This window comes from Pezoporus wallicus, unplaced genomic scaffold (genome assembly GCF_028554395.1).
Source record: "Pezoporus wallicus isolate ANWC-B61680 ecotype Strahan unplaced genomic scaffold, APGP_CSIRO_Pwel_v1 contig_13865, whole genome shotgun sequence".
Classification (NCBI taxonomy): domain Eukaryota; kingdom Metazoa; phylum Chordata; class Aves; order Psittaciformes; family Psittacidae; genus Pezoporus; species Pezoporus wallicus.
The window spans coordinates 219951-241640 of record NW_026640128.1 but is presented as its reverse complement, the minus strand read 5'-3'; the positions used below and the strand labels follow the sequence as shown (position 1 = coordinate 241640).

The following is a 21690-nucleotide window of genomic DNA, read 5'->3' as shown; positions in this document are numbered from 1 at the left end:
GCTTCCTGGGACATGGGAATAAAGGGTAAAACTCTCACATTCTGACTGGGGCATGACCATTTGGGTGCTCATGTGGGGAGTAACACTGTCGAGGATAGATTTAATGCCCTAGAAGCCACATGAAAAACCAACTGAGAAATGATTTAGTAGGTATTCTCCACAGAGACATTTAGCAGCACAGAAACAGAGGGACTTTCCTTCCCTCATGCACTATAAAATCCTGCTTTACACTAACATAACACTGCATAATCTCAATTCCACTTGTTAGTGCCAAAGTGATGCATATCTCTTACAAATGGCCAAATTCACAAGCAAAACATTTAAACCAGAAATCGTTTAGTTCTACATTTATTGCAGATATTAAAAGATTAACAATGCTAACATGTTTACTTACACTAGGAAGAAATGTCAGTTATCCAGTAACATAAATATCTCATTGCTACTAGCTTAGCACTACTGCCAACTTGCACGGAACAGAAACTAGCAAATTGCTCTACAAGATTAATGGCAAAAAAAACAACCAAAAGACAGTAGACACACCACTGAAGTTAGTTAAAATGTTCACTGAAGCTTGCAGTCTTCATGGAAGAGAGCCTGGAACTAAAATAACAGAAAAGAAGCTAGTAAACTTGAAACAAGGCAACGCATCTGCATAACAAATGTTTCACATGTACAAGTATTTCAAATTTGCTAATCAGCCTGCAAAAGCAGGTCAAAATAAAAGGGAATTCCTTTGGCAAAAGGAGCGTAAGGTCTTGGGAAAACAAGATAAAAGTGGCAAAGGGTAACCCACTTGAGAGCAACACTGGAATCTCAGCACCAGTACTCTCTGCTGGTATCTTGTCCAAAATTCAAGTTTGGCACAAGAAAGACAGCCCATACAACAGTCATCCAGGGCAGCAGATTCAGATTTTCCCAGTGTTCACGTTCATTCTCAAGACAGCATTATAGTAAACTGAACTGCCCTCAGAAAGGACAGTACCATTTCCCAGCTTGGGTGAGGTGTTTCACAAACGCACCCCAACCTCTGCCCACCAAACGTGGGTTAACACCAGAGCAGTGCAGAATGCTGACCTGGCCCCGAGAGGTTGAAACCTGCTGCGAACCTCCACCTCGTGCCTTGCTGCAAACAGCAGAACGAGCACCAAGAATCCTTCCAAAATGGAAATGCGAGAGAAGAGCTGAACTGGAAGTTGGCAGGGAAATAAAATTGGGAATGGCAACACTGGCAGCCTCATCACTGGCACAGAAAGAAAAGCTGAAGCCTTTTGAGTGGGTCTGAGAAATAAATCACAGGCCAACGCCACTGGTTCAAGTGCCATTCTAAACCAGACTGCGACTGACAGATCTCCCTTTTTGAAAGGCTCAAGTTTTACCATGTATTAGGCACAGGAAAGAAAGAGGGGCAGCAAAGAACACCCAAATAGGAACTCAACAGGTAAGCATACATTGCCAAGGACTGTAACTGAGACCTTTTAGTAGCCTGTGCTCCAAAATGATTGAGGATTTTAAACATCTCCAAGTAAAGCCTATGAGAAATGGGTGGGCTATCAAAAGTCCTTAACCAAATCTGACAATTAGATAAACTCATTTCTTATGTCCTTCATGCTTCAACTTCTTGTAATATAAAGGGTGAAGACACGTGTGATATTCGTGGAAAAACAGAACCACCAATGTATTGTTCTGTATCAGCCAGTGTGGTTTTATTCAGTGATGATGTGCTTCAAGGCAACAAAACCAGAGCGATCAGAAAATTACACTGCAACACAATTGTTTCTTATGGTTTCAAAGACCCACAAAGAAAAAAAAAACCCAAACTTGCATTCATAAACTAAAACTGGTTGTTATAAGGAAAAGCTTGTTGCTATTGAATGAAAATGAAGACATTCCCTTTCAACCAACAGGGGTTTTAATGGGGAAAGAGTATGATTTTGTTCCTTAAACAGCAGGCACAGGCAAGCTGGTAACTGAAGAACACAGTTTCTTGCATATATGTCAGTGAGGAATGCGAGGTGCTGCCACGGGACCAGGGGGTGCTATTAGTGGTGGACCACAAGCTCTGTGCTCTGCAAGAAGCATGGTGTGGGATGGGAACATCAGCAAGACAAACACCCACTGCTAGTAAGCAAGACATGCATCAGCTCAAGATCAACTCTCTTCAAGAAAACTTCAGCAAAGTAGGTTTTGGTACTATAACATTCAAGTGAAGAGTTTTGCCTAATGATGGGGAATGAATACACTACAAGTGCACCATTAAATTCTCTCAGTAGTCCAGTCACAGATCCCTTATTGATGTGCAAGTCAGATAAAGATGAATGATCAGACCTCGAATCTTTTTTTGTGGTAACACTGAAATCTTTCTCATCTTCAGAGCTGCTTCACCAAGCAGTCAGGTAATGTTTTCTGCTGAAGCACAGTAGGTTAATCCAGTCTTCACTTTCAGGAAGTTGTGGAATAGTCCCTTAAAAGTACAAGCTTTTTTTGGCTTATGTCATGGGATTTTTCAATAACAGAACTTCTGCAGAGCAAATGTTTAAAAGAAAAAAATGGCTCTCTAAATTGATGGTCTTATAAAACTGATCATCCACTTCCAGATGACTTCTGAATAGCTGACTTCCAAGTGTTTTCTTCAGGACCTTCTGCAGCCACATGACCTTCTGCAGCCACATGAACTGCACCTGCTCATGGCTTAAAATGCTCTGAGAAGGAAAGAATTTAGTCAAGAATTTGCTGGAGAAGAGCTGCAAATTCGTGTAAACCCAAAAAATACACTTCAAATATATATTACTTGTTGCTTACAGTGAGAGACCTCAGCAGCAGAGGCTTTCAAGGAACAGTTTAGTGTTCTCAGACTCAGATGAACTCTGTTATTCATCCTACTTTTAAAGTCTAGATTCCTATGTGAAATAAGCACACAGTTAGAGACTCTTCTTAAAAATGGCATGTGGAGGAAAGGGAACTGCCTTATGCAGACTCCAGAAGTAGAAGAGAAGATCAGACCATCAACAAAATGTAGTGTAATAAAATCTGACCTGCCTTGAAAGATTTGAACTTGAGAAGACTCTTGGTTTCAGAAAGGATCAGAGTCAAAGCAGGCTAAGTCATATTTTTCATGCTGCTTATTCTGGGTTTTTTTGGTAAGCCATCTCATCACAAAACAGGAATACTTGGCCAAAGAAAGAGGTGAGCAGGCACTTCCGAGAACAAAATCAGTTGTTTCTTCCTCAGAAGATGACATCCAAGTTGTTAGCTTGCACAGTTAAACACAAGACTAACTTGAATCTTGGAAAATGTTTTAATACATTAGTATTCAAGTCCACTACTATAGAACAAAGTGTTCTTCATACTGGCATGCTCTGCCGAGGAGCTTTCACAAGCAGCCTTTGCATATCCGTGCACTTTCTAGCGAGCGAGTCTTTATGTCAAACCTAGAAAGTAAGATTGGGGGTAATTCAGCAGTTCAAAGCAGTTCAACGTGGCTCTGGATTCTCATGAAATGGTAAGAAGCCAGATATACTCATGGAAATAGTAATATTTTCTTGGTAAAAGAAGACTTAAAAAGCCCTGGTACGTTAATGTTTGCAGGAATTCAGAAAGCAGACGTGTCCATTGCACATACCTATTTACTGGCTCTTTTCTGCCTGTACATTTGTATCATTCTTTGACGGAAAACATCAAATGCATCTTCTTTATTTTCTTCCCCTGCAACACCCAAGCCCTCCCCTGCAGAGGTAGCACCCCTAGGGAGTAAAATGAATAGTTAGAACACTCTGTTTCTGTTACATTTGACAATGTGCAGAAGAGATCTAAACAACAGCTTCCAACACAGACACAATTCAAGTGGAAAGCAATTCTGCTTCACTGGGGGGAGAGGGGGAGTGGAGGCTTCGTACCTGGCACATGAGATCAACCATGAAACAATCCCACCTCCCACTGCACATGCAAATACCCACCAGAAGAAAATGCTCCTAGGCTATTAAGGGAGCAGTGAAGATATAGTCATCCAACAGATCAAATTCTTGCATGAACTTTAACCACTTTATTCATGGTATACAAGATCCTCTGTTGAGATGTCAAAAACGGCCTTGTTTCTTACATTTCAAAAATGACAGAAGTCAGAGACTTGGAGGAAACACCACGTAACTGCATAAAAGATGACAATTTTACCAAAGGATCATAATGCTGCTTAAAATGTGTAGCCCCCAAAGCAAGACACGCACCACAGACAAGCCCTGCCCTTCCACAAAGGAAATGAGTCATTAACTCCTCTCTTCACCCAAACATGCCAACAGGAGCAGACAGGCCTCAGCAGCATCAAACCTACTTTCTACCCTGGAAGTAGGCGACCCACAAGAATACAGAGGTACAAATAATGAAACCCCATCTCTTTCTCCAGGCTGTGTGCATAGAACAGAGTCATTACAAAGCCAAGACGAATGAAACCTCTGCCACAGGAATGATCCTCTGTGCTAGTGTAGCAAAATCTTTAGATAATATTAAAGTACGAAAACCTTTTTAGATTGCCCCATGTGCTCAAATCAGGTCTGCTGTGCTCTCAGGGTAAAATTTGAGGACTAGAAGTAAAGAAAACTTATTCTTATCCAATTTCTGTCATAATGGATCCATGTCAGCCAAGTAGGTTGTGCAATTCTGAGAGAATATTTGGATTCTAAAAAGCAAATTCAACTTTACAGCCCACAGCAGAAAGCTGGGTGCTGTTTTTCTTGTCCCAAATGGGACAGTGTGACTTGGCAGCTATATCAAGTTCAGTTATGTTTTCTATTGTGGTTAAAAGTGAAATCACCTAAAAGACCTCCCAAAACATGGCTATTTTTGCTCTTTTGCACTACAACCTGTTTGAAGCAGACTCTCCTATTACACAATGGCTGCTTCATGCTTCTAACCAGAAAGAACAGACAATTTTGGTTGGCTTGGTTTCTATTTACACCACAGCTCCCTTTTAGATTACTTCCGGAATAAAAAGACCTCATTAAAGACATGAGATAATCACTCAGAGCAGGATCTGTCCCATAGCAATGCTCTCCCTTTGAGTGGGGGCTGGTTGTTTGGGGTTTTTTAAACTTCTCTTAAACCTGGTCAGACCCACAGCTCAAGACAGGGAAGAGCTCTCAAGACTAACCTGAAATTCCATTTTAAATCTCTAGAGGTATCATTTCCATGAGGAGTCACCATACATTTCATGGATCTCCTACAGTAACATACACCAAAATCTTCTCAAACCTGCAAATACAACTTGCTGCCACAGCCAAAGACAAGCTTTAAGCTTTCCTAACAAAACAGGGCCTCAAGTTTCTTTGTGTAACAAATAATGTGCCTGAATACATTGGGTTTAGATACCAGTGTTATACAGTGATCAGGGCATGATCTATACTGCAACTGGAGTCTCTCCAATTATTAATCCATCCCCTCCTGCTTAGAGGATGAGATCAGGCAGCATGTGCCGTTTCAAGCAATTCATCAGTAGAAGAGCTGGTGATTTTCAAAAAGGAGGAGAGAGGCTGCAGGTTAACTAAATGAAAGACAAACTAACCAACTGCACTGTATCAAAGCAACTAACAGGAGAAAGCAAAGATTTAAACTGCACTGGTCTCATCCTCACCGAGATCGTCTCAGTGTATTGTCCAAAGACAAACTGGATGGGACAGTAGAAAGAGGTGCACACCAGGGAGATAATCAAAACCATGGAGTTCTCGCTATGTTACAGAAAAAGTCAACATAGAGGTACAGGAAGCAGTTCTGCACTGCTCTTTGCAGGTGGCTTTACAAGAGTGACACAGCCATGGACTCAAGCTGGAAAAACAGTATTTTCATGTATTAAAACTGCAGTTAAAGATGGGTAGAAACATTGAGAATGTGGGGAGCTGGGAGACCAGACACATCTGAATCACTCATGACTAACTGTGCAGCCAAACTTGTGCGGGAGCTACAGAAACAAAAGTTACTCAGATTTGGTCCCAAGGAGTTTTGAGGTTAAGAGCCAAAGTGGTGACCGTGAGAGCTGCAGGGGAAGTCAAGTACTGTCACATTGTCCTTCTGCTGCTGGAAAAGGAAATACAGCAAATCTAGTGATGGCCACTGGACCACAGGGAGCTCTAAGGAAAAAAGAAAGAAACCACCAGAAGTATCCCACCAGCTAAAATGACCAGGAGGGTCCAAGGCACAAAGAGAACACAGAAACCCCTGGAGAAGGAAAACTGTTAAACCACAGACTGCATGTGTGGATAAGAAAGCTTGTTGTATGGGTTCAGAGAGAAACAAATAGTTTCCATCTCCTTATTCAGTCAGGGAGCTGAAGAAGGTATTACTCGTTCCCCATGCTGGCAGCAGTGGACACTGGATACAGCAACTTTAAAAGACAAAATGAAGATTCAAAACCAAAAGAATGTTTTAAAGGAAAAAGCACACTTACCTTCTGGCAGATGCACTTACCTCTCTCAGTGTGCACTGGAATGAATCACGTAATTAGAGTGAAAATAAATGTGTTGCCTACACCTAGGAGTACAGTGTATGACATTCCTAAAGCCTATTTATATGTTTCGTAGCTGGTGTGGCAGCAAGGAGATCCCTAGGATAATACTATGTATAAAAAACCCCAACCCTAAATCCAGCAAACAACAAAACCCACCTCCTGAAGAACAGGGCACCTCTGTATCTTTAGGGAGTGTCCACACACTGCAGCATTCATGCTGCAGCCTTCAGGGATGTCAAATCGGATGGCATGAAACAGCCACCCTCCATTCAGACCAGGCTTTGCCTCCCTGGCCAGAGACACGTGAAGTCTCCACGTTCAGCTCTGCTGAGGCCAGAGGCCAACATGAGGAAGGAAACACACCACAACTGGCCCACCTAGGTGCTTAGAGAGACCTGGTAACCAGGAGAATCCCAGCCTTTTCCAGAGGTGGCAGATCTCTGCACTGTGTCCCCATTACATACACTTTTACAGGCTCTCTGATTCCTTTTCCTCGTGAACCAAGGCCATGTCCTTCCTGCCAGCCCATCTTCTGAAGCATCTGGAAACCCACATTCCTGTTTGTTAGCTTCTTGTGTGAAAATTCCAAATCTTTTGGTTTCTGTGGAGAGAAGAATAACCCCAGAAAAAACAAAGGGTAGGTTCTTTTTGTTATACAGGGAGACCATGGATTAAAAATCCCTCAAATCCCCACCTGCTCCCCAAACTAAGTATGTCCGAATTTCTGGATATACAGGAATATCTTCTAAGCAGCATTTCACTGGCCACACTGAGGAAGTCTACCAAAGAGAAGACACCTGACTTGCCAGTTAAATATATATATATATGTATTTTTCAGGTTCTCAAACTGTTTAATTACATTATTAAAATAGCAAAGAATCGTGTTTTGAAAGGTAGTTCTGTTATTTAATATCAACTATTGAATGATCTAATGATTGAACCTCCATTACAAATACAGAACATCTCCCCAGCTGTGGGAAGTTACAGCCTGTTTTCCAGACAGCAATGCACTGATTCCTTTCTTCCTTTTCAGCTTTTGTATTTTAATAGAAGACAAGGATAATACACATCTTTTCAACAGTGCTGTAATCATTAAATGTTGCCTTTTGACACAGGTAGTTACAAGACAACAGGAGCCATGGCTGCCCTGAGGTTTAGTCCTGGCTTCCAGGGTCAGGCTCTTCAAGTTTTAAGTTGATTTTATGGCAATGACACATTTTCATAGGGGGTCTCTTGTAAAGCCAGTGGGCTCTCAGAGTGCAATAACAAATGAGAAGAGTTCTTTACCTTCTTCTTCTTTGTAACTGGGCAACCACGGGGCCTATCATAAGCAATTCTGACAGGTTCGTGCACTGCAAGTCAAATCAAAGACAAAATTCAGCTGTAAAGAAAAACTACTTTCATGCAGAACTCTCCAAGTACATCTCAAGCAGGACTCAACTCAGTGCCTTGGCCTAAAATTAGAACCAACAAGAAAGGCCAGAAATAAAACTGAGACAAAGAGAAATGGTAAGAACTTTTTCCGCCACCTCCACCGCAAATAAAGTAATTAGTACACGCATGTATTTAGTTTTGGACATATTCTGCCAGCAATACACTGATGGATGATACACTGTAAAGGACTTCAGATCTTTCATTTCCCTCAGCTTCTGTAATACTCATAGAAAATTCAGCCTGGACTTAAATGAGGTCATTGTATACAATTTTCATCTCGCAAATGATAACCTTCACCAATAAAAACCATTATGCAAAGAAAAGCCATTTGTTAAAGCAGCTGCAGAGCACACAGAATCAGTTTTAAGCTACTTATCTTTCAAGTCTTGGACTATCATGACCCACCCTTGCTGTGGCCATATGGACATCATTTGACAGGCCAATCCACAGTTGGAACACGTTTAGTCAAACACTCAAAGTCTGTTCAGTACTCTCCTTAAGTCTGTTAAAGCTTATGTACACCGACCAAACAAACCCCATAAAACTACTACTGGGAGGTTTTTAAGCAGCAGAGTGGATAACATTCACATCTACTTAGGGAATATTTGAGGAATGATGATGTGAACTTCGCTATTGCACTACAATACAAAAACTTACACAGTTTATTTACATTCTCCTTTGTCAGCTGCATTAATTCTTTTAGCCAGCAGCAGCCAGCAACAAAGTACATAAAAACTAGGAATTCTTTACTGATACCTACAAGATATCCTTTAAGTAACACCCACCTTTTGGTTCTTCTATGAGGCAAATCCTTTTGGATGCCGGAATCATACCCACTTTCAGAGACTTGCTGCTGATTCGTTTGCGAGGAAATGGGGTTCCAGGAGCAGGAGTGGACGCCTGTGTCGACAGATTGGGTACAGCACCATCAGATGATGTGGCTAGCTGCACTTCACCTGTGGACATTTCCTCTCCTGGTTTGGAAATCATCTCTTCAGCTAGGTTTTCCACACTTCTACCTGCTGACACGTCATCCTCTTCTCCCTCCTCTGCTTGCTCCATATCCATTCCTTCCAAAGACTGGGAGATATCATCCTCAAACTCAGCTTCCTCCTCATTATCTTCTTCCTCCTCTTCTTCTTCATCCTCTTCCTCTTCCAAAATATCCAGATTTGTCTCTTCAGGTTTAGCACTCTCCCCACCATCAGCTGCTTCTGACACAGCACTGAAGTTAATGGATGGGCACAACTCATAGACTTTCATTCGGTAAAATTTGAAGGCAGAACTGTTTCGATCCTGTAGAAACCTGAGCAAAAATTAAAGTGAAATAATATCAGAAAGCAATTGTCTTTACCTACCATGAAGTGAGACAACAGAAATAAAGCTCCTAGTCATATTTTGTAGAACTGTAGGATTCCCCAACAACAGCAATGGTTCTCCTCAGTTCTCACAGACTGAGTTTGCAGCAGCAGATCTCAACCTGTGCTGTAAAGAATTCAGTACAATTAGCTGCATTATATAGTTGGAGACACTATGACAAGATGCCAGCTTGGGATGACCGAGAAGGCGAACAGCAGACCCCACAAGAGAATTTGGGTCTTCTGAATGTCAGTCATGTGGCCTATGTGGCAATAGGGGTACTGATTCTGAGAGACAGAAGAGACAACAGGGCTTCCTTTTTACTAGTACAGTATGACTACAAGAGAAAACCTATGCTGATTTACAGCAGAGCACTTGGGCTACTGTCATCAGAGCCTTGCTTCAGAAATGAACAAGACTGAAACTACTTTGGCAGAAACTGTTTCAAGATGCAAGCTGATTACTTAGGATATCAAAAATAAAATACATCTATCAGTGCATGTACACATTTGGGAGGAGCAAGGTTTCAGGTATTTACCATTACTGGAGGTGCTGAGTAGAACAACAGGGAGTACTGCTCAGAATTCCCCTGTTCCCAAACATATTGAATAAAAGCATACATTCAGCACACCAGAAAAGGAAATATCTCCTTAGTAACTGCCTCAATGCATTCTGATTTTCCTTAGGAGTCCATTCCTACAGCTGAACGTGTGCCTCACTCACCAAAGGTCTGGGTTGTCCGTGCTGTTGTCGATGCTGAACTGCTCAATCTCTGGTCCTACCTGAGCAACAAACTTGGCAAGTTTCTCAGCAGTTTCCATTGTTTTAGCATCCACTGCAAGAAACAGAAAGCTGATTATGTACAGTTTCATCCAAAACCTGCACTACTGGAAGCTCAGTACAGTTGAGAACTACTTTAGCAAAATAAGTGATTTTGGTATTTCTGTGACATTCAATGCAAATTTTTTTCTCATATAACTTACAGTTGAAAATCTAATCTTGCAGCTTCACATACCATCAGGAAACTGAGAGGGCAATGGTGGGAGGAGGTCAGGTGGTGCTGAGAAACCCTCAGAATCTGCCCTTTCTTCTTCTGGCAGAGACACCTCCGAACCAGCGGCACACTGTGAGGGTGAGGTGGCATCCAGGGAAGAGCTCTTCTCACCCAGGCTGGGCTCTGAGGCAGAAGGCTTTGTCTGGACTGAACCTTGAAGATGCTTGTCCTGGTGCTTCAGCACCGTCCCAGCTGAAAGCACAGTCTGCGTCCCTGTGGATGCTCTCTTCCCCCTCCTTCCTCGAGCCACACGCTGTGTGCTGATCCCAAGCCTTTTCCTTTTAAACAGCCTTCTCTTAATACTGGCCACCTTCCTGGCATAGAGCATGGCCCGCACGGCTTCTGCTGGAGAGCCTTCCAGTGTTCTGCCCTCCACACCCGCTTCCATGCCAGGTGACATCCGCCTTTGCATCTCTGCTAACTTGAGTCTGTAATACTTGTATTCCAGACTATCTTCATCAGACAAGAACCTAAATAACATCACATCAACAAAATGAAAGCCTGAGCTGAAAGCACAACTGAGCTCAGATTCTCAGAGCAAAACGTCTGCAGCAACTGACCCTTTTTTCCAGGGGTGTACGCAAGCTGCTAGACTAACATTAGCCTCAGAATAACACCCAACTCCACTTGTATAGCAGTGAGTAAAGCATGCCAAGGAAGTAAATGATGGAGGGGTTTGACATAAATCATTTGGCTAGTAATTAAGCAGCTATGCTGTAATTCACACATTAAGAGATACTGTCAGATTAAAAGATCATCACACTTGGAAGTGTCTCAGCTTTCCTTTTCCAGTATTATTTAGAACATAAGATCAGTAAGTCTGTCACCTCACTGTGTGTTTATACCAGCTACATTTGCTTCCTATTCTCATTTTGTGCATGCAAATTGCTTCTAACGCCCTGCATTTGGATTGAGGTGCAGCCATTACTGACAGATCAAAAGCGTCATGAGCTACAAGACAAAACAGAAGCAACAGGACATTTTCCAGGGGTATCAGGAGATGCAATGGGCTCAGAGAGTCTGATTAAATATACAATAGGCTTTGATCTTACACCCATCCAATGAATATTAGATTTAATTAAATCTATTCCATAGATCTTTGCCAGCAAGCAGCATTACAACACACTGTTCAAACACACCTACCAATACTCAGGGCAGCTCTTCTGAGCAGTCCTCTCTTTGGCAGACAAGGTTCCTGACACGATGCTGGTCACCAGCTCTTCAATTGTCTGTACAACCTTCCGATCGGCTCGCTGTGGGACTGTGGGGAAAGGGAAAAGTAGTCACTTTATTCTGCTCATCCACAGAGCATCAATGTGGCATCTTTTTTATTCTTTGATACACGGACATTTGCAATTTTTCAACATTAATAAATAGAAAGGCTGCACTTAATATAAGTGAAGGAAACCTCAAACTTTCTCTTTTCTCAACTCAGACTCTAGAACAGTTTATTCTGAGCAGTGGCTGTGGTTTAAGAAACTCACCCCTTGGCCATCCTGGGCAAGTGAAGCCATCTTTTGAAAGGCAATTACCGATTGTACCAAAGGGAATTTGTGCAAAATAAGTATATGTGAACACAATTGGGAAGGGAGGAGCTCCAAATCATTCACTGTCAGTGCTGCAAGATCTCCCTGAGAAAGCAGATGACGTTCAATTAGGAAAAAACAGATGAGTGTAGTAGTGAGTAAGAATGCTTTAGAAGATGAACTAGTTGGTCTAATAGAGTAGAGGAGATCTATTCCTATAGATGGTAGTATAAAAACAACTTCCAAGACATCTGCATCTGCCAAAAGCACTGATGGTAACACCTGCAGCTTTGCTTAGGTGCAAATACTCCCTCTAATGCAGGCAGTTGCAGCTGCAGGCATGGCCTCCCTCCAGGGCTGGCACTGGGGGGCAGTGGAAGAGGTCCAGGGCACGAGGTGGAAATCCTACATTTCAATATAAGCACGTGCCAAAGACTCACATGGAATTCCCAGAACTGGGAAATCCTGACCTAATGAAATCATTAAAATGACAATAAAATGCTAGTGACAAATAAAGACATTATATCCTTCCAAGTATCTTACAACAGTTTACCGCATTACCTTTTGGATCAGGAGAGGGGTTTATAAGCGGTTCTGTGGACTCCTGCTCAGTTTTTTTCATCTGAATGGGATATCCACTCTTTTCCAACCAAGCCTTCAAGTTTTCAATGTACTCCCTTCCAAACAATGTTGAATCATCAAAGTTTGGGAACAAAGTTGGTGCTGGAGCCATTTCCTGGAGCCCTACAGCCTCAAGTATTTTCTCTTGCCTGAAAACAGATGCTAAGGCGAAGGTCTGCCCCAGAAGTGCTAAAGACTTACGACAGAGAGAAACAGTGGTCTCAAAAGCACTTGCCATTTCTCTGGGATTCCCAAACCCACTCGTCTTGATGCTCAGCTCATAGGCATTACAGGCCATCAGCAGCGGAGTGACACCTTTCAGGAGGCGGTCCTGGAGCCTCATTATGTATTTATCAAAAGGCTTGATTATCTCAAAGAAGCAATTCTTTGTTTTCACAGCACCTTTGTCCAACAGCATGTTTAAAAACTCATTGTCCACTTTGGGAGTTTTGAGAGCAGCATGTTGTAAACTCTTGATAGTAAAGAAACAATAATCTCTGTGTTCTGGCTTCAAGGAGCACTTAAAGGAGGCAAGCATTTTTGCACAGGTTTCTGTCTCCAGCTCAAAGAGAGCTCCGAAGAGCCGGGAAAACTCTGCATCAGTTTTTATCGCATGAAACCCAGCCCACTTGATAATTTCTATTCCAAATGTTGAAAAAATGTCTGATTTGTCCACAAGGTCAAAATTGAGATTTCTGAAAACGTGTGCAGGCTTTGGGAGCCTGAGAATAGGTCTCTGGGTTGTTATAGGTTGTGGAAGCAACTTTTGACTGGGATGCTGGATGGGCACTAGCCTCTGGCTGGGTTGCTCAGCATCTTCTGGCTCAGGCTGCTCAGCTAGTGTCTGGTCGAGGCCTGGCTGCAGCTTTTTAGTGTTCCACTTCTTGTGGGGAGCTTTGATCTCTCCTTTGAATACTTTAGTTTTAACGCCACCCCTTGCAATACGCTTTCCTCGCAGACCTCTTCCCCTGCCACTGTTGCCCCTGCGAATCGGGGGTCGGAACTCGCCATCAGATTGAATTCCAAAGTCTACATCATAGTCCTGATTTTCCATACTGCCATATTCATCTTCCATGAGTCCTGGTGATCTAAAATCACCTAAAATATCCGAAGAACTAAAATCAGTTTCATGTGGTCCAGTGGATTCCCAAGAGTCAGGAGGGCAGTAGTCCTGGTCATGAGAAGCCAGGCCCACATACTCCCGGTCATGGGAAGCTGGGTGCCCATATTCCTGGTCATGGGAAGCCGGGCGCCTGTACTCCTGGTCACGAGATGCTTGGTGCCCAAACTCCCGTTTGCGTGCAGCTGGACGCTGGTATTCCCGACTGTGTGAAGCTGGGTGGCCAAATTCCCGGTCACGGGATACCGGGTGGCCAAATTCCCGGTCACGGCATGCTGGGCGGCCAAACTGTTCATGGTAGTAGTTGTCTTTCCTTACAAGAGGATTGGCAGTCCTATAGGAAGGTCCTGGGTAGTCATCCCTGGGGTCTTCACTCCAATCATCGTGTGGATGGTGCTGAGCATTATCATGAGCATATCTTCCATCATCATGAAAGCTGTTGTCATACCTTGGTCTTGGGACTGGCCTTGAACGAGCTGTAACAACAAAAGCACAGAGACACCAATGCCTTGCAGGTAGTGCCAGAAAAACCCTGATAAACACATTTAGACACTTAGAAGAGTCAACGGATCAAAGCTCCTGAAGAACAGTAATATATCTAACACCAGGATATTACCATTTGCTTCTTTATGTACATGGAATAACTGAAATAAGCAAAAAGCCACAAATTAAACAAAACCTAAACACACAGTCAAAACAGTTATTAAAACTTCTATGTCCACTCAAACACCAGCTCTGTGTTACAGTTTGGTTATGTAGTTTAGTTACATGGTTTATACCCCATTTTCCACTTATAACTTCCTCAGCCTTGGAAGATGCTCATGTTGTGCTCAAAAGGCTTCCACTCTGATTTTACAGATGTAAGACGATCAAAGCTTGTACTTTCTGTTTCCACACTCGATTCTGGACCTTCACCAGATCAGATCTACTACAGATCCATAGACATTTATCCAACACACCATTAAAGTCAGATACACCAGGATTTCCTGTAAAGTATCCAAGCTTCCCTATTCCCAGAAGTTAAATTCAGAAATCATACCTGGACAAAATATTTAAAATAAATTATTGCTTTGGAGCTTATACAACTTTAAGAGATCAAAACTCTTAATTTCCTATAATTGTAAAAGGTTAATTTTTTTTAGACATTTTAGGTTTCGAGTTTAGAAAATGAAAGAATCTGCAGATGATGTTTTGTGTGTGTTCAGGAGATTAATGTCCTGCTTTTAGCTTCTGCTCCAAAACTAACATTAAATAAATGATCCAAAGGCTTCCAATAAACTCCTACATTTATTTAACTTGTCAGACATCAACAGAATTCCACCCTGCAGATGTCTCTGGAGACCTCCTGAAATTGGACCGACTCTCTGACAGAGCCTGAACAGAATTCCTTTGTTTGAAATTCGGTTTTACTGCCTGGAATTTGCATTCCACATCGAAATAGTGTCAGTCATAGCAAGCTATTAGCCTCTTAAATGAAAATGGATGTGGAAAACCACCAGCACAAGTCCACATTTTAGGCAAATACACATAAATGGAAGGCAAGAAATGTAACCCAGTGTGATCCAGGGCCCGTCACGCCCGCATTTCATTACCTTTAAAACGATGGATTGTATCTTCTATGGCATCACCCCGGTCCATGCGATACCTTTTAACTTTGTCCTGCACTACAGCATCAAACGTCTCCCGTGTGATCCGTCGAGAGGCCATTTTTATCCTGTAGCAAAACAGCACAATGCCGCCCCTGGCCGGGGCACGGCCGATGGGGAAGGTCCTGCCTCTGCCTCCCCGTTACCCCGGAACACCACCCCCCCCCCCCCCTCACTGGGCTCAACCCTGGTGGATTCCCGTCAGCGCTGCGGAGGGGGCAGGCACCTCCCGGTCCCCGGTCGGGGCAGTGCAGCCTGAGGTAAACCGCAGCGTGAGGAGGAGCCGCTGTGTTTGGCGCCTTCCCGCCCCTCACAGGGCGACCCTAGCAGCCTCCTGCACACCCACCCCACGCTGCCACAGGCGGGGACACGGGCAGGAGAAGGGGCACCGGCAGGACCAGGGGCGCCGTCCCGCCCCGCCCCGCTCCGTCCTGCCCCGCCCCGCGTCCCGCCCCTCCGGGAGCCGGCCCTGCCCTCACCGAGGCGGCCGGGCCCGCCGCCGCCTCACGGGAATCTCCCAGCAGCCCCCGCGGGACACCCCCCCCCAGCCCGCCCCTTCCCTCCGCCGCGCCTGCGCTGTTGGCGGCCGCCTCATCCCGTCAAGGCGGGCGGTTCCGCGGCAGCGCTGCTTCAGGGCGGCTCGGTACTAACGGTGAGGGCGCGGCGCGGGCCGGGCTCCGCGGGGAGGAGCGGGCAGAGAGAGCCCGCAGCCTCCCGCTGCTCTGGCAGGGCCGCGCTGCCCAGCCGCCTCAGTGGGCTCCCGCATACTGCGCATGCGTAATGGTGCCCGCTTATGTGTGCGGCGAGATGCAGAGGGCGCATGCGCAGTGGCGCAGCGCGGGATCTTTTTCGCGCGGCGGTTTTGTCCCGGGGTGGGAGGTTTTGCATTGGCGCATGCGTGTTGGGCTCGGCTGCCGCCTGCCTACGGTGGCCGGGTGGGGCTGGTCCTGTCAGCGCGGCGGGAGGAGCCCGTGAGGGAGCGGCGGCTGCGGGCGGCGGGGAACCGAGGTGGGTCGTGAGGAGAACCGAGGCCTCTGGCGGTTCTCCGGTACCTGCGCCCTCTTCTTGTGCCTGCTCCAGGGCAGGCCTCGCTGAAACACAGGGACGGGATCCACCCGGCCAGGCCGGGCCTTCGGAGGGGATGGGGATGAACCGGGCCCTGCTGTGGGAGCGGGGAGAGAAGGCCCGAGAGGCTCCGGGCTGTGGGAGCCCTAGAGGGTGAAGTGTCTCGGGGCAGTGCGTGCCTTGCAGCAGGAGGGGTGCAGGGAGCCGTGTCACGGTAACTCCCACCCGCAGTAGGGCAGCGGCAGCTTCCCCATCCAAATCCAGGGCCTCTGAAATTCCTCCTTGTCTCTTTGCTGTATGTTTCTGCCCATTAAAAAGAAAAACAGCTATCCCTTTGCCCTTAGATTTTTGGATTTGAGTTCTGTGCTTTTGTCTTGAAAAAGAGCAAGTCACTTCTTTTGTTTCTGATTAACATTAGAAGGTTTTGTACCAAAACTAGTTGTGGGCTATCTCACTGACAGGACAAGGAGGTGGTTCATCCTGTTCGAGTAAAATGGGGTCAAAACAGATCACACAGGAAACGTTTGATGATGCAGTGCAAGAAAACATCGCAGAGTTTGAGATGGACCCAGAAGAGGCTGTGAGAGAAGCTGTGCAGCAGTTTGAGTCCCAAAGTATTGTAAATTCATCTGCTTTTGCAGTTTGGATTATTACAGACTGAGGTTTTCCATATCTTAAACTTTAAGAACCTGCATGCAAAGATCCATTGATCTGTCCTCCGGGATTGAAAAGAGCCTTTGTGAAGTGGAACACTGGTACAGTTAATACTAACCTAGTTTCATGGAGTCAGCTATGACTGAAAAACTGCTCTGAGTGAAACTGTGGTTTGGTCGATGGTTGGTTTTTTTCTTTCCCAGTTAACATTTAGCCATTAGAGTTGATGCTTTGTGCCAGGATGTTATTTGACCATTATAGTTAGACAGAACTTTGGCATCATTGCAGCATCTCCATACATTGATCCACACTTTACAATCAGTTCATCCATGTTCACTGTGGCTGCCTTGACAAATTTTACCCAAGCTGCTGTCACTAAGATGAATCTGGGTGTTGTTTTTCCTTTCAGGTGTTGACCTAAGCAATATTGTGAAAGCTGTGCGGCTGCCAGCCTCTGAAAATGGGCAGAAACAAAAGCATGAGATTTTGCTGGTAAGAACCCATATTCATGTTGGTTCTAAGGATCAGGGTTACATGAGTTTAAGTAATAGATTAAGAATAATGAGACTTACCTTGTGCTTCTGCCTCTGCCTTACTTCTCTGTGAGCTCTTCAATAAGCAGTTCATCCCATCTGTTGTGCAGGCTACAATTAATACAAAAGTTCATAGAATCATGGAATGGTTTGGGTTGGAAGGGACCCTTACCAGCAAGAATATAAAAACAGTGGTGCACCATTGGTAGTTCACTGGTCAGACTGTCCACTGTGATGGCAGAAGTACAGAGATGCTGCTCTTCCTCCAAGGGCTCTCTGCGTGAGGACAACATGCTGCTCTTTCAGACAGCCATTTCTTAAACACGTCAAAGTAATTTTAAGTCTAAAGGTAGACAATGATTATAAATGAACCAGTGTGACTGACTCTAAAGAACTGCTCTCATTCCTTCCCATTCCAGGTCCAAAATTAACTCCTGTTCTCTTCTTTAGACTTTAGATGCCCTCGGGAAGGCTGTTGCTGACTCTGACCTTGCTGAGGTGGCCGAGCAGCTCGTGGTCTTCACTGCTCAGTGCAAAGAGCAGCTGGCATTCCGCTGCCTGGCTGGGCAGAATGGTGCCTATCCTGTGGTGTTCTCTGCCTGCCAGGTGGCTTCGGGAGACAGAAATCTAATGCTGAAAGCCTTTTATACTTTGTCTGCCCTCTTGGATGGGCAGCCAGACCTGCTTGACACTGCTGGCCAGGATCTGCTGCTCCAGACTCTGCAGGAATACAGGGAGGATGCGGACGTGGCGCTGGCTGGGATCCGATGCGTTCGCCACGCCTGTCTGAAGCACGAGCAGAACCGACAGGACTTTGTGAAAGGTGGGATTCTGCCTCTCCTGACCGGAGCCATAGTCCAGCACAGACACAGCGCTGATGTTGTCCGCACGGCTGCCTCGGCCCTCAGGATCATGACGTTTGATGATGACATCCGTGTGCCCTTTGGCCATGCTCATGATCATGCTAAAATGATAGTGTTGGAAAACGATGGGTTAAGAGTCCTCATTGAAGCTGCAAAAGGTAAAATTCACTCCATGTTGATCCTCATTTTGAATCATCTGGATTTTCTTCTCTCAGAGCAGTGCTTTGGCATAACTTGGAGCTCCCAAGAGATGATTCAGATATTTGCCACTTGAATGACATTTCATTCTTTTGATGAAATGTGCCCTGAGAGAGAAAAATGAGTGTTCCAGAGGCACTAAGGTGGCAGTTAATGGTGCTATTTGTCAGTCTATCTACGAGGTTTTTTACAGCCCAGTGTGGGTTTACAGGTACATTATCCCTGCTAAGGTGCTGCATTCTGGCCAAGGAAAGACACTCTCATAGTCTAGATGCAGAGTGATCAGGATGTCATCTGTGCTGGTTCAATATAGAAGGTGAAATACACTTTTTCGTGCTTCTTTTTTAACTGTAATAAGCAAAGTGAAACACCTTGATCCTGCAGCACCCCTTCTCACTCACAGTTCCTCCGTTCATGGTGTCTTCCCTACAGCCTTCACAGATAACTCCAGTGTTCTCAGTGAGCTGTGTGCCACCCTCTCTCGCCTCTCTGTCAGGAATGAATTCTGTCAAGAAATTGTAGATCTTGGAGGCTTAAATTTTATGGTGTCCCTCCTGGCTGACTGCATCGACCATCCAGTGAGTGATACAAAGTGTACTTGGGAGTGGAGGTAATGCAGCAGGGCATGCTTTTCAGTTTAGAGTCCTGGCTAGACTATGCATTATTTAGGTGTGGTTAGGGTTGAAACCCAGCCATTGATCCCAGTCTACAGCCTTACAGGATCGTGGAATGGTTTGGGTTGGAAGGGACTTTAAAGATCATCCAGTTCTATTATTACTCTGACTAGCAAGAAAGTGTGACTGAGAGTAGTGTTGCTCTTTGTAGCTGAGAATTATAACTCTGTGAATCCAGTTGCTGGGGATGCTCTGGTTGGCTGTCAGAAGGCTCCAGAACTCTCTCTGCAGCTTTCTAACCCGTTTGTGTGGCTGGAAACAGGACGTGGTGAAGCAGGTGCTCAGCGCCATCCGAGCGGTTGCAGGGAACGACGATGTGAAAGATGCCATCGTGAGCGCTGGGGCGACAGACCTCATTGTCCTCGCCATAAGCCATCACCTCACCAACCCTCAGGTACACAGGGATGTGGTTGATGAAGTCCCACCAGGGTTGGGAATGGAGGTGGAGTTTGGGCTGTGTAATGGAAGAGGGTAACTTGTCCTGTGGAAGGGAGCAAGCCACAGCGTTGCTCTGACTTGTGAGAAACAGCTTGTACTGAGGGCACCCACTTTCTATGTGCAGTTGTTAAATGACTGTAACTAAGCAATGTGTGAAAACTTTAACATCCAGTTGTTGTTGAGTGGGTAAGGGCATGCTTTGGCAGGTATTTGGGTAAATGACAAGGTATGTCCACTTCACTACATGAGGGTTTTTTCCTTGCTCTTGAATCAGATGGGTACTGGATACAGTGTTTTATACCAAATGTCAAACTTGGTTTATGTGCCAGAGGAGCAGCATGTTTCAGTGGAAAAATACATTTTAAAAGAATTGCCAGACAAGGAAACAAGCTCCAAACGCTTTCTTTTCCTTAAAGCACCATTTCCAGGCAGTGTCTCTTCCCTCTGTGTTGCAGATCTGTGAGCAGGGTTGTGCAGCTTTGTGCATGTTGGCTCTGCGCAAGCCTGAGAACTGTTCCATCATCATGGAAGGTGGTGGGGCGCTGGCGGCCCTTCAGGCCATGAAAGCACATCCCCGAGAGGTGGCTGTACAGGTATGTGCCTCAGAGCACTTGGGTATTGGTTCAGGACTGGTGTTGGCTCTGTTCACAGCTTCCTTGGGGTTTTGTGCTTTACTCAACAAATACCAAAAGATTCTGAGTGTGACGAGAAGCAGCATCTAAATGTTGGGCTCCCCACATTTACTCTGATGTAATCAGGGCAAAATAGAGTTTGGGTTTCAAATCCACCTGAATTCAGGTTCAAGCAACTGTGGAATGCCACCCTTCTCTTGCAAGCATCACTCTTCTTCCTGAAAGGAGGAGGATGAGGATAGGTTCTTTAAAGGCCAGTTTGGACAGCGCTTTGAGCAACCTGGCCTAATGGAAGGTGTCCCTGCCTGTGGCAGGGGGTTGGAACTGCATGAGTTTTAAGGTCTTTTCCAACTCAAAGCATTCCATGATTCTATTCTATGAAGTTAGACTCTGTCTTTACGTGTGCCTACACCCAGGTATATATATATTTCCTTACAAAAGGGAAGGATGGTATTTCCTTACAAAAACTGTTGCTGATATCAGTGTTCTCCCTCTCCTCAGAAACAGGCTTGCATGCTGATCCGCAACCTGGTCTCCCGGAGCCGGGACTTTTCTCAGCCCATCTTAGAGATGGGAGCTGAGAACCTCATAACAGAAGCTCGTGCAACACACAGGGACTGCGATGATGTGGCCAAAGCAGCACTAAGGGATCTGGGCTGCAAAGTGGAGCTCCGTGAGTTGTGGACCGGTCAGAAGGGAGGCCTGGCTCAGTGAATCCTTGCTCCGCTGAGGAGAGATGCTTCAAGACATCTACGTACATGAAGCCTATGGGGGGGGAACAAAATGGCATGGATTAATTTGCAGTTACACAACTGGAATATCTGAAGCAAATGCCTGGCTTGTGAGGCTGCAGTGATCTTTTTATTGGGAGCTACAGCTGAAATGGCTTCATGCATTCACAGGCTGCAAAGCAACTGTGTGGTAACCATTCCCTGAATCACCTCATGCCTGAAGATGACCTGCTTCCCCTTATCTGTGTTCTTTGTGGCCAGAACAGGGCCATTCCCACATGCTCTGATCTGTACAGAGAGAGCAAAAACAGCTCTTGACCAATAGGAGTTTGGTGTGTACTGTGGTAGCCGGTGCTGGTTTTTCCTCTGCTCTCTGCCGGTTGAGGCTGGCAGCTTGATCTGGGATAACGACATGAGTGAGGAGGACTGCCATCATTTGTGAATGTGTTCTGTACTGTTACTGTTGTACTATTATTTTATTGTTGACCATATTGCATTGCTGCTTTGGTTTGGGTTTTTCAGCCAACATAACATTTCAAATGAAAGCAAAGGATTTTGGATAGTGTGGCCCAAAGCAACCTACTTTGTGAAGGTACTATTGGCAACCAGAAGGAAAGTTTGTGGTTTCTGTCAGTGAGATGAGCACATTGGG

General features: G+C 45.1%; 2 protein-coding genes across 5 annotated transcripts; one reads left to right on the top strand and one right to left on the bottom strand.

Annotated features, from left to right (window-relative positions):
* Window positions 1–332: 332 nt before the first annotated feature.
* SUGP2 (SURP and G-patch domain containing 2) lies at window positions 333–15408 on the bottom strand. Of its 4 annotated transcripts, none has more exons than XM_057417469.1 (10): window positions 15197–15408; window positions 12425–14080; window positions 11481–11598; window positions 10299–10807; window positions 10007–10118; window positions 8710–9230; window positions 7778–7842; window positions 6955–7091; window positions 3620–3740; window positions 333–600 (listed from the first exon to the last, which is right to left on the bottom strand). In XM_057417469.1, the coding sequence occupies exons 1-9, from the start codon at window positions 15309–15311 to the stop codon at window positions 3620–3622; spliced, it is 3354 nt and encodes a 1117-aa protein (XP_057273452.1). In that variant the 5' UTR covers window positions 15312–15408; the 3' UTR covers window positions 333–600. The 4 variants fall into 4 exon arrangements, with proteins under 4 accessions (XP_057273452.1, XP_057273454.1, XP_057273453.1 ...); XM_057417470.1 differs by lacking the exon at window positions 333–600 and adding an exon at window positions 2649–3428; XM_057417471.1 differs by lacking the exon at window positions 3620–3740.
* A 430-nt stretch (window positions 15409–15838) lies between these two features.
* Window positions 15839–21385, top strand: ARMC6 (armadillo repeat containing 6). The gene is made up of 8 exons (XM_057417473.1): window positions 15839–15902; window positions 16777–16929; window positions 17379–17461; window positions 17953–18523; window positions 18996–19141; window positions 19500–19631; window positions 20131–20268; window positions 20809–21385. Exons 2-8 carry the CDS (start codon window positions 16809–16811, stop codon window positions 21019–21021), a joined length of 1404 nt encoding a protein of 467 aa, XP_057273456.1. The 5' UTR covers window positions 15839–15902; window positions 16777–16808; the 3' UTR covers window positions 21022–21385.
* The last annotated feature ends 305 nt before the right edge of the window (window positions 21386–21690 follow it).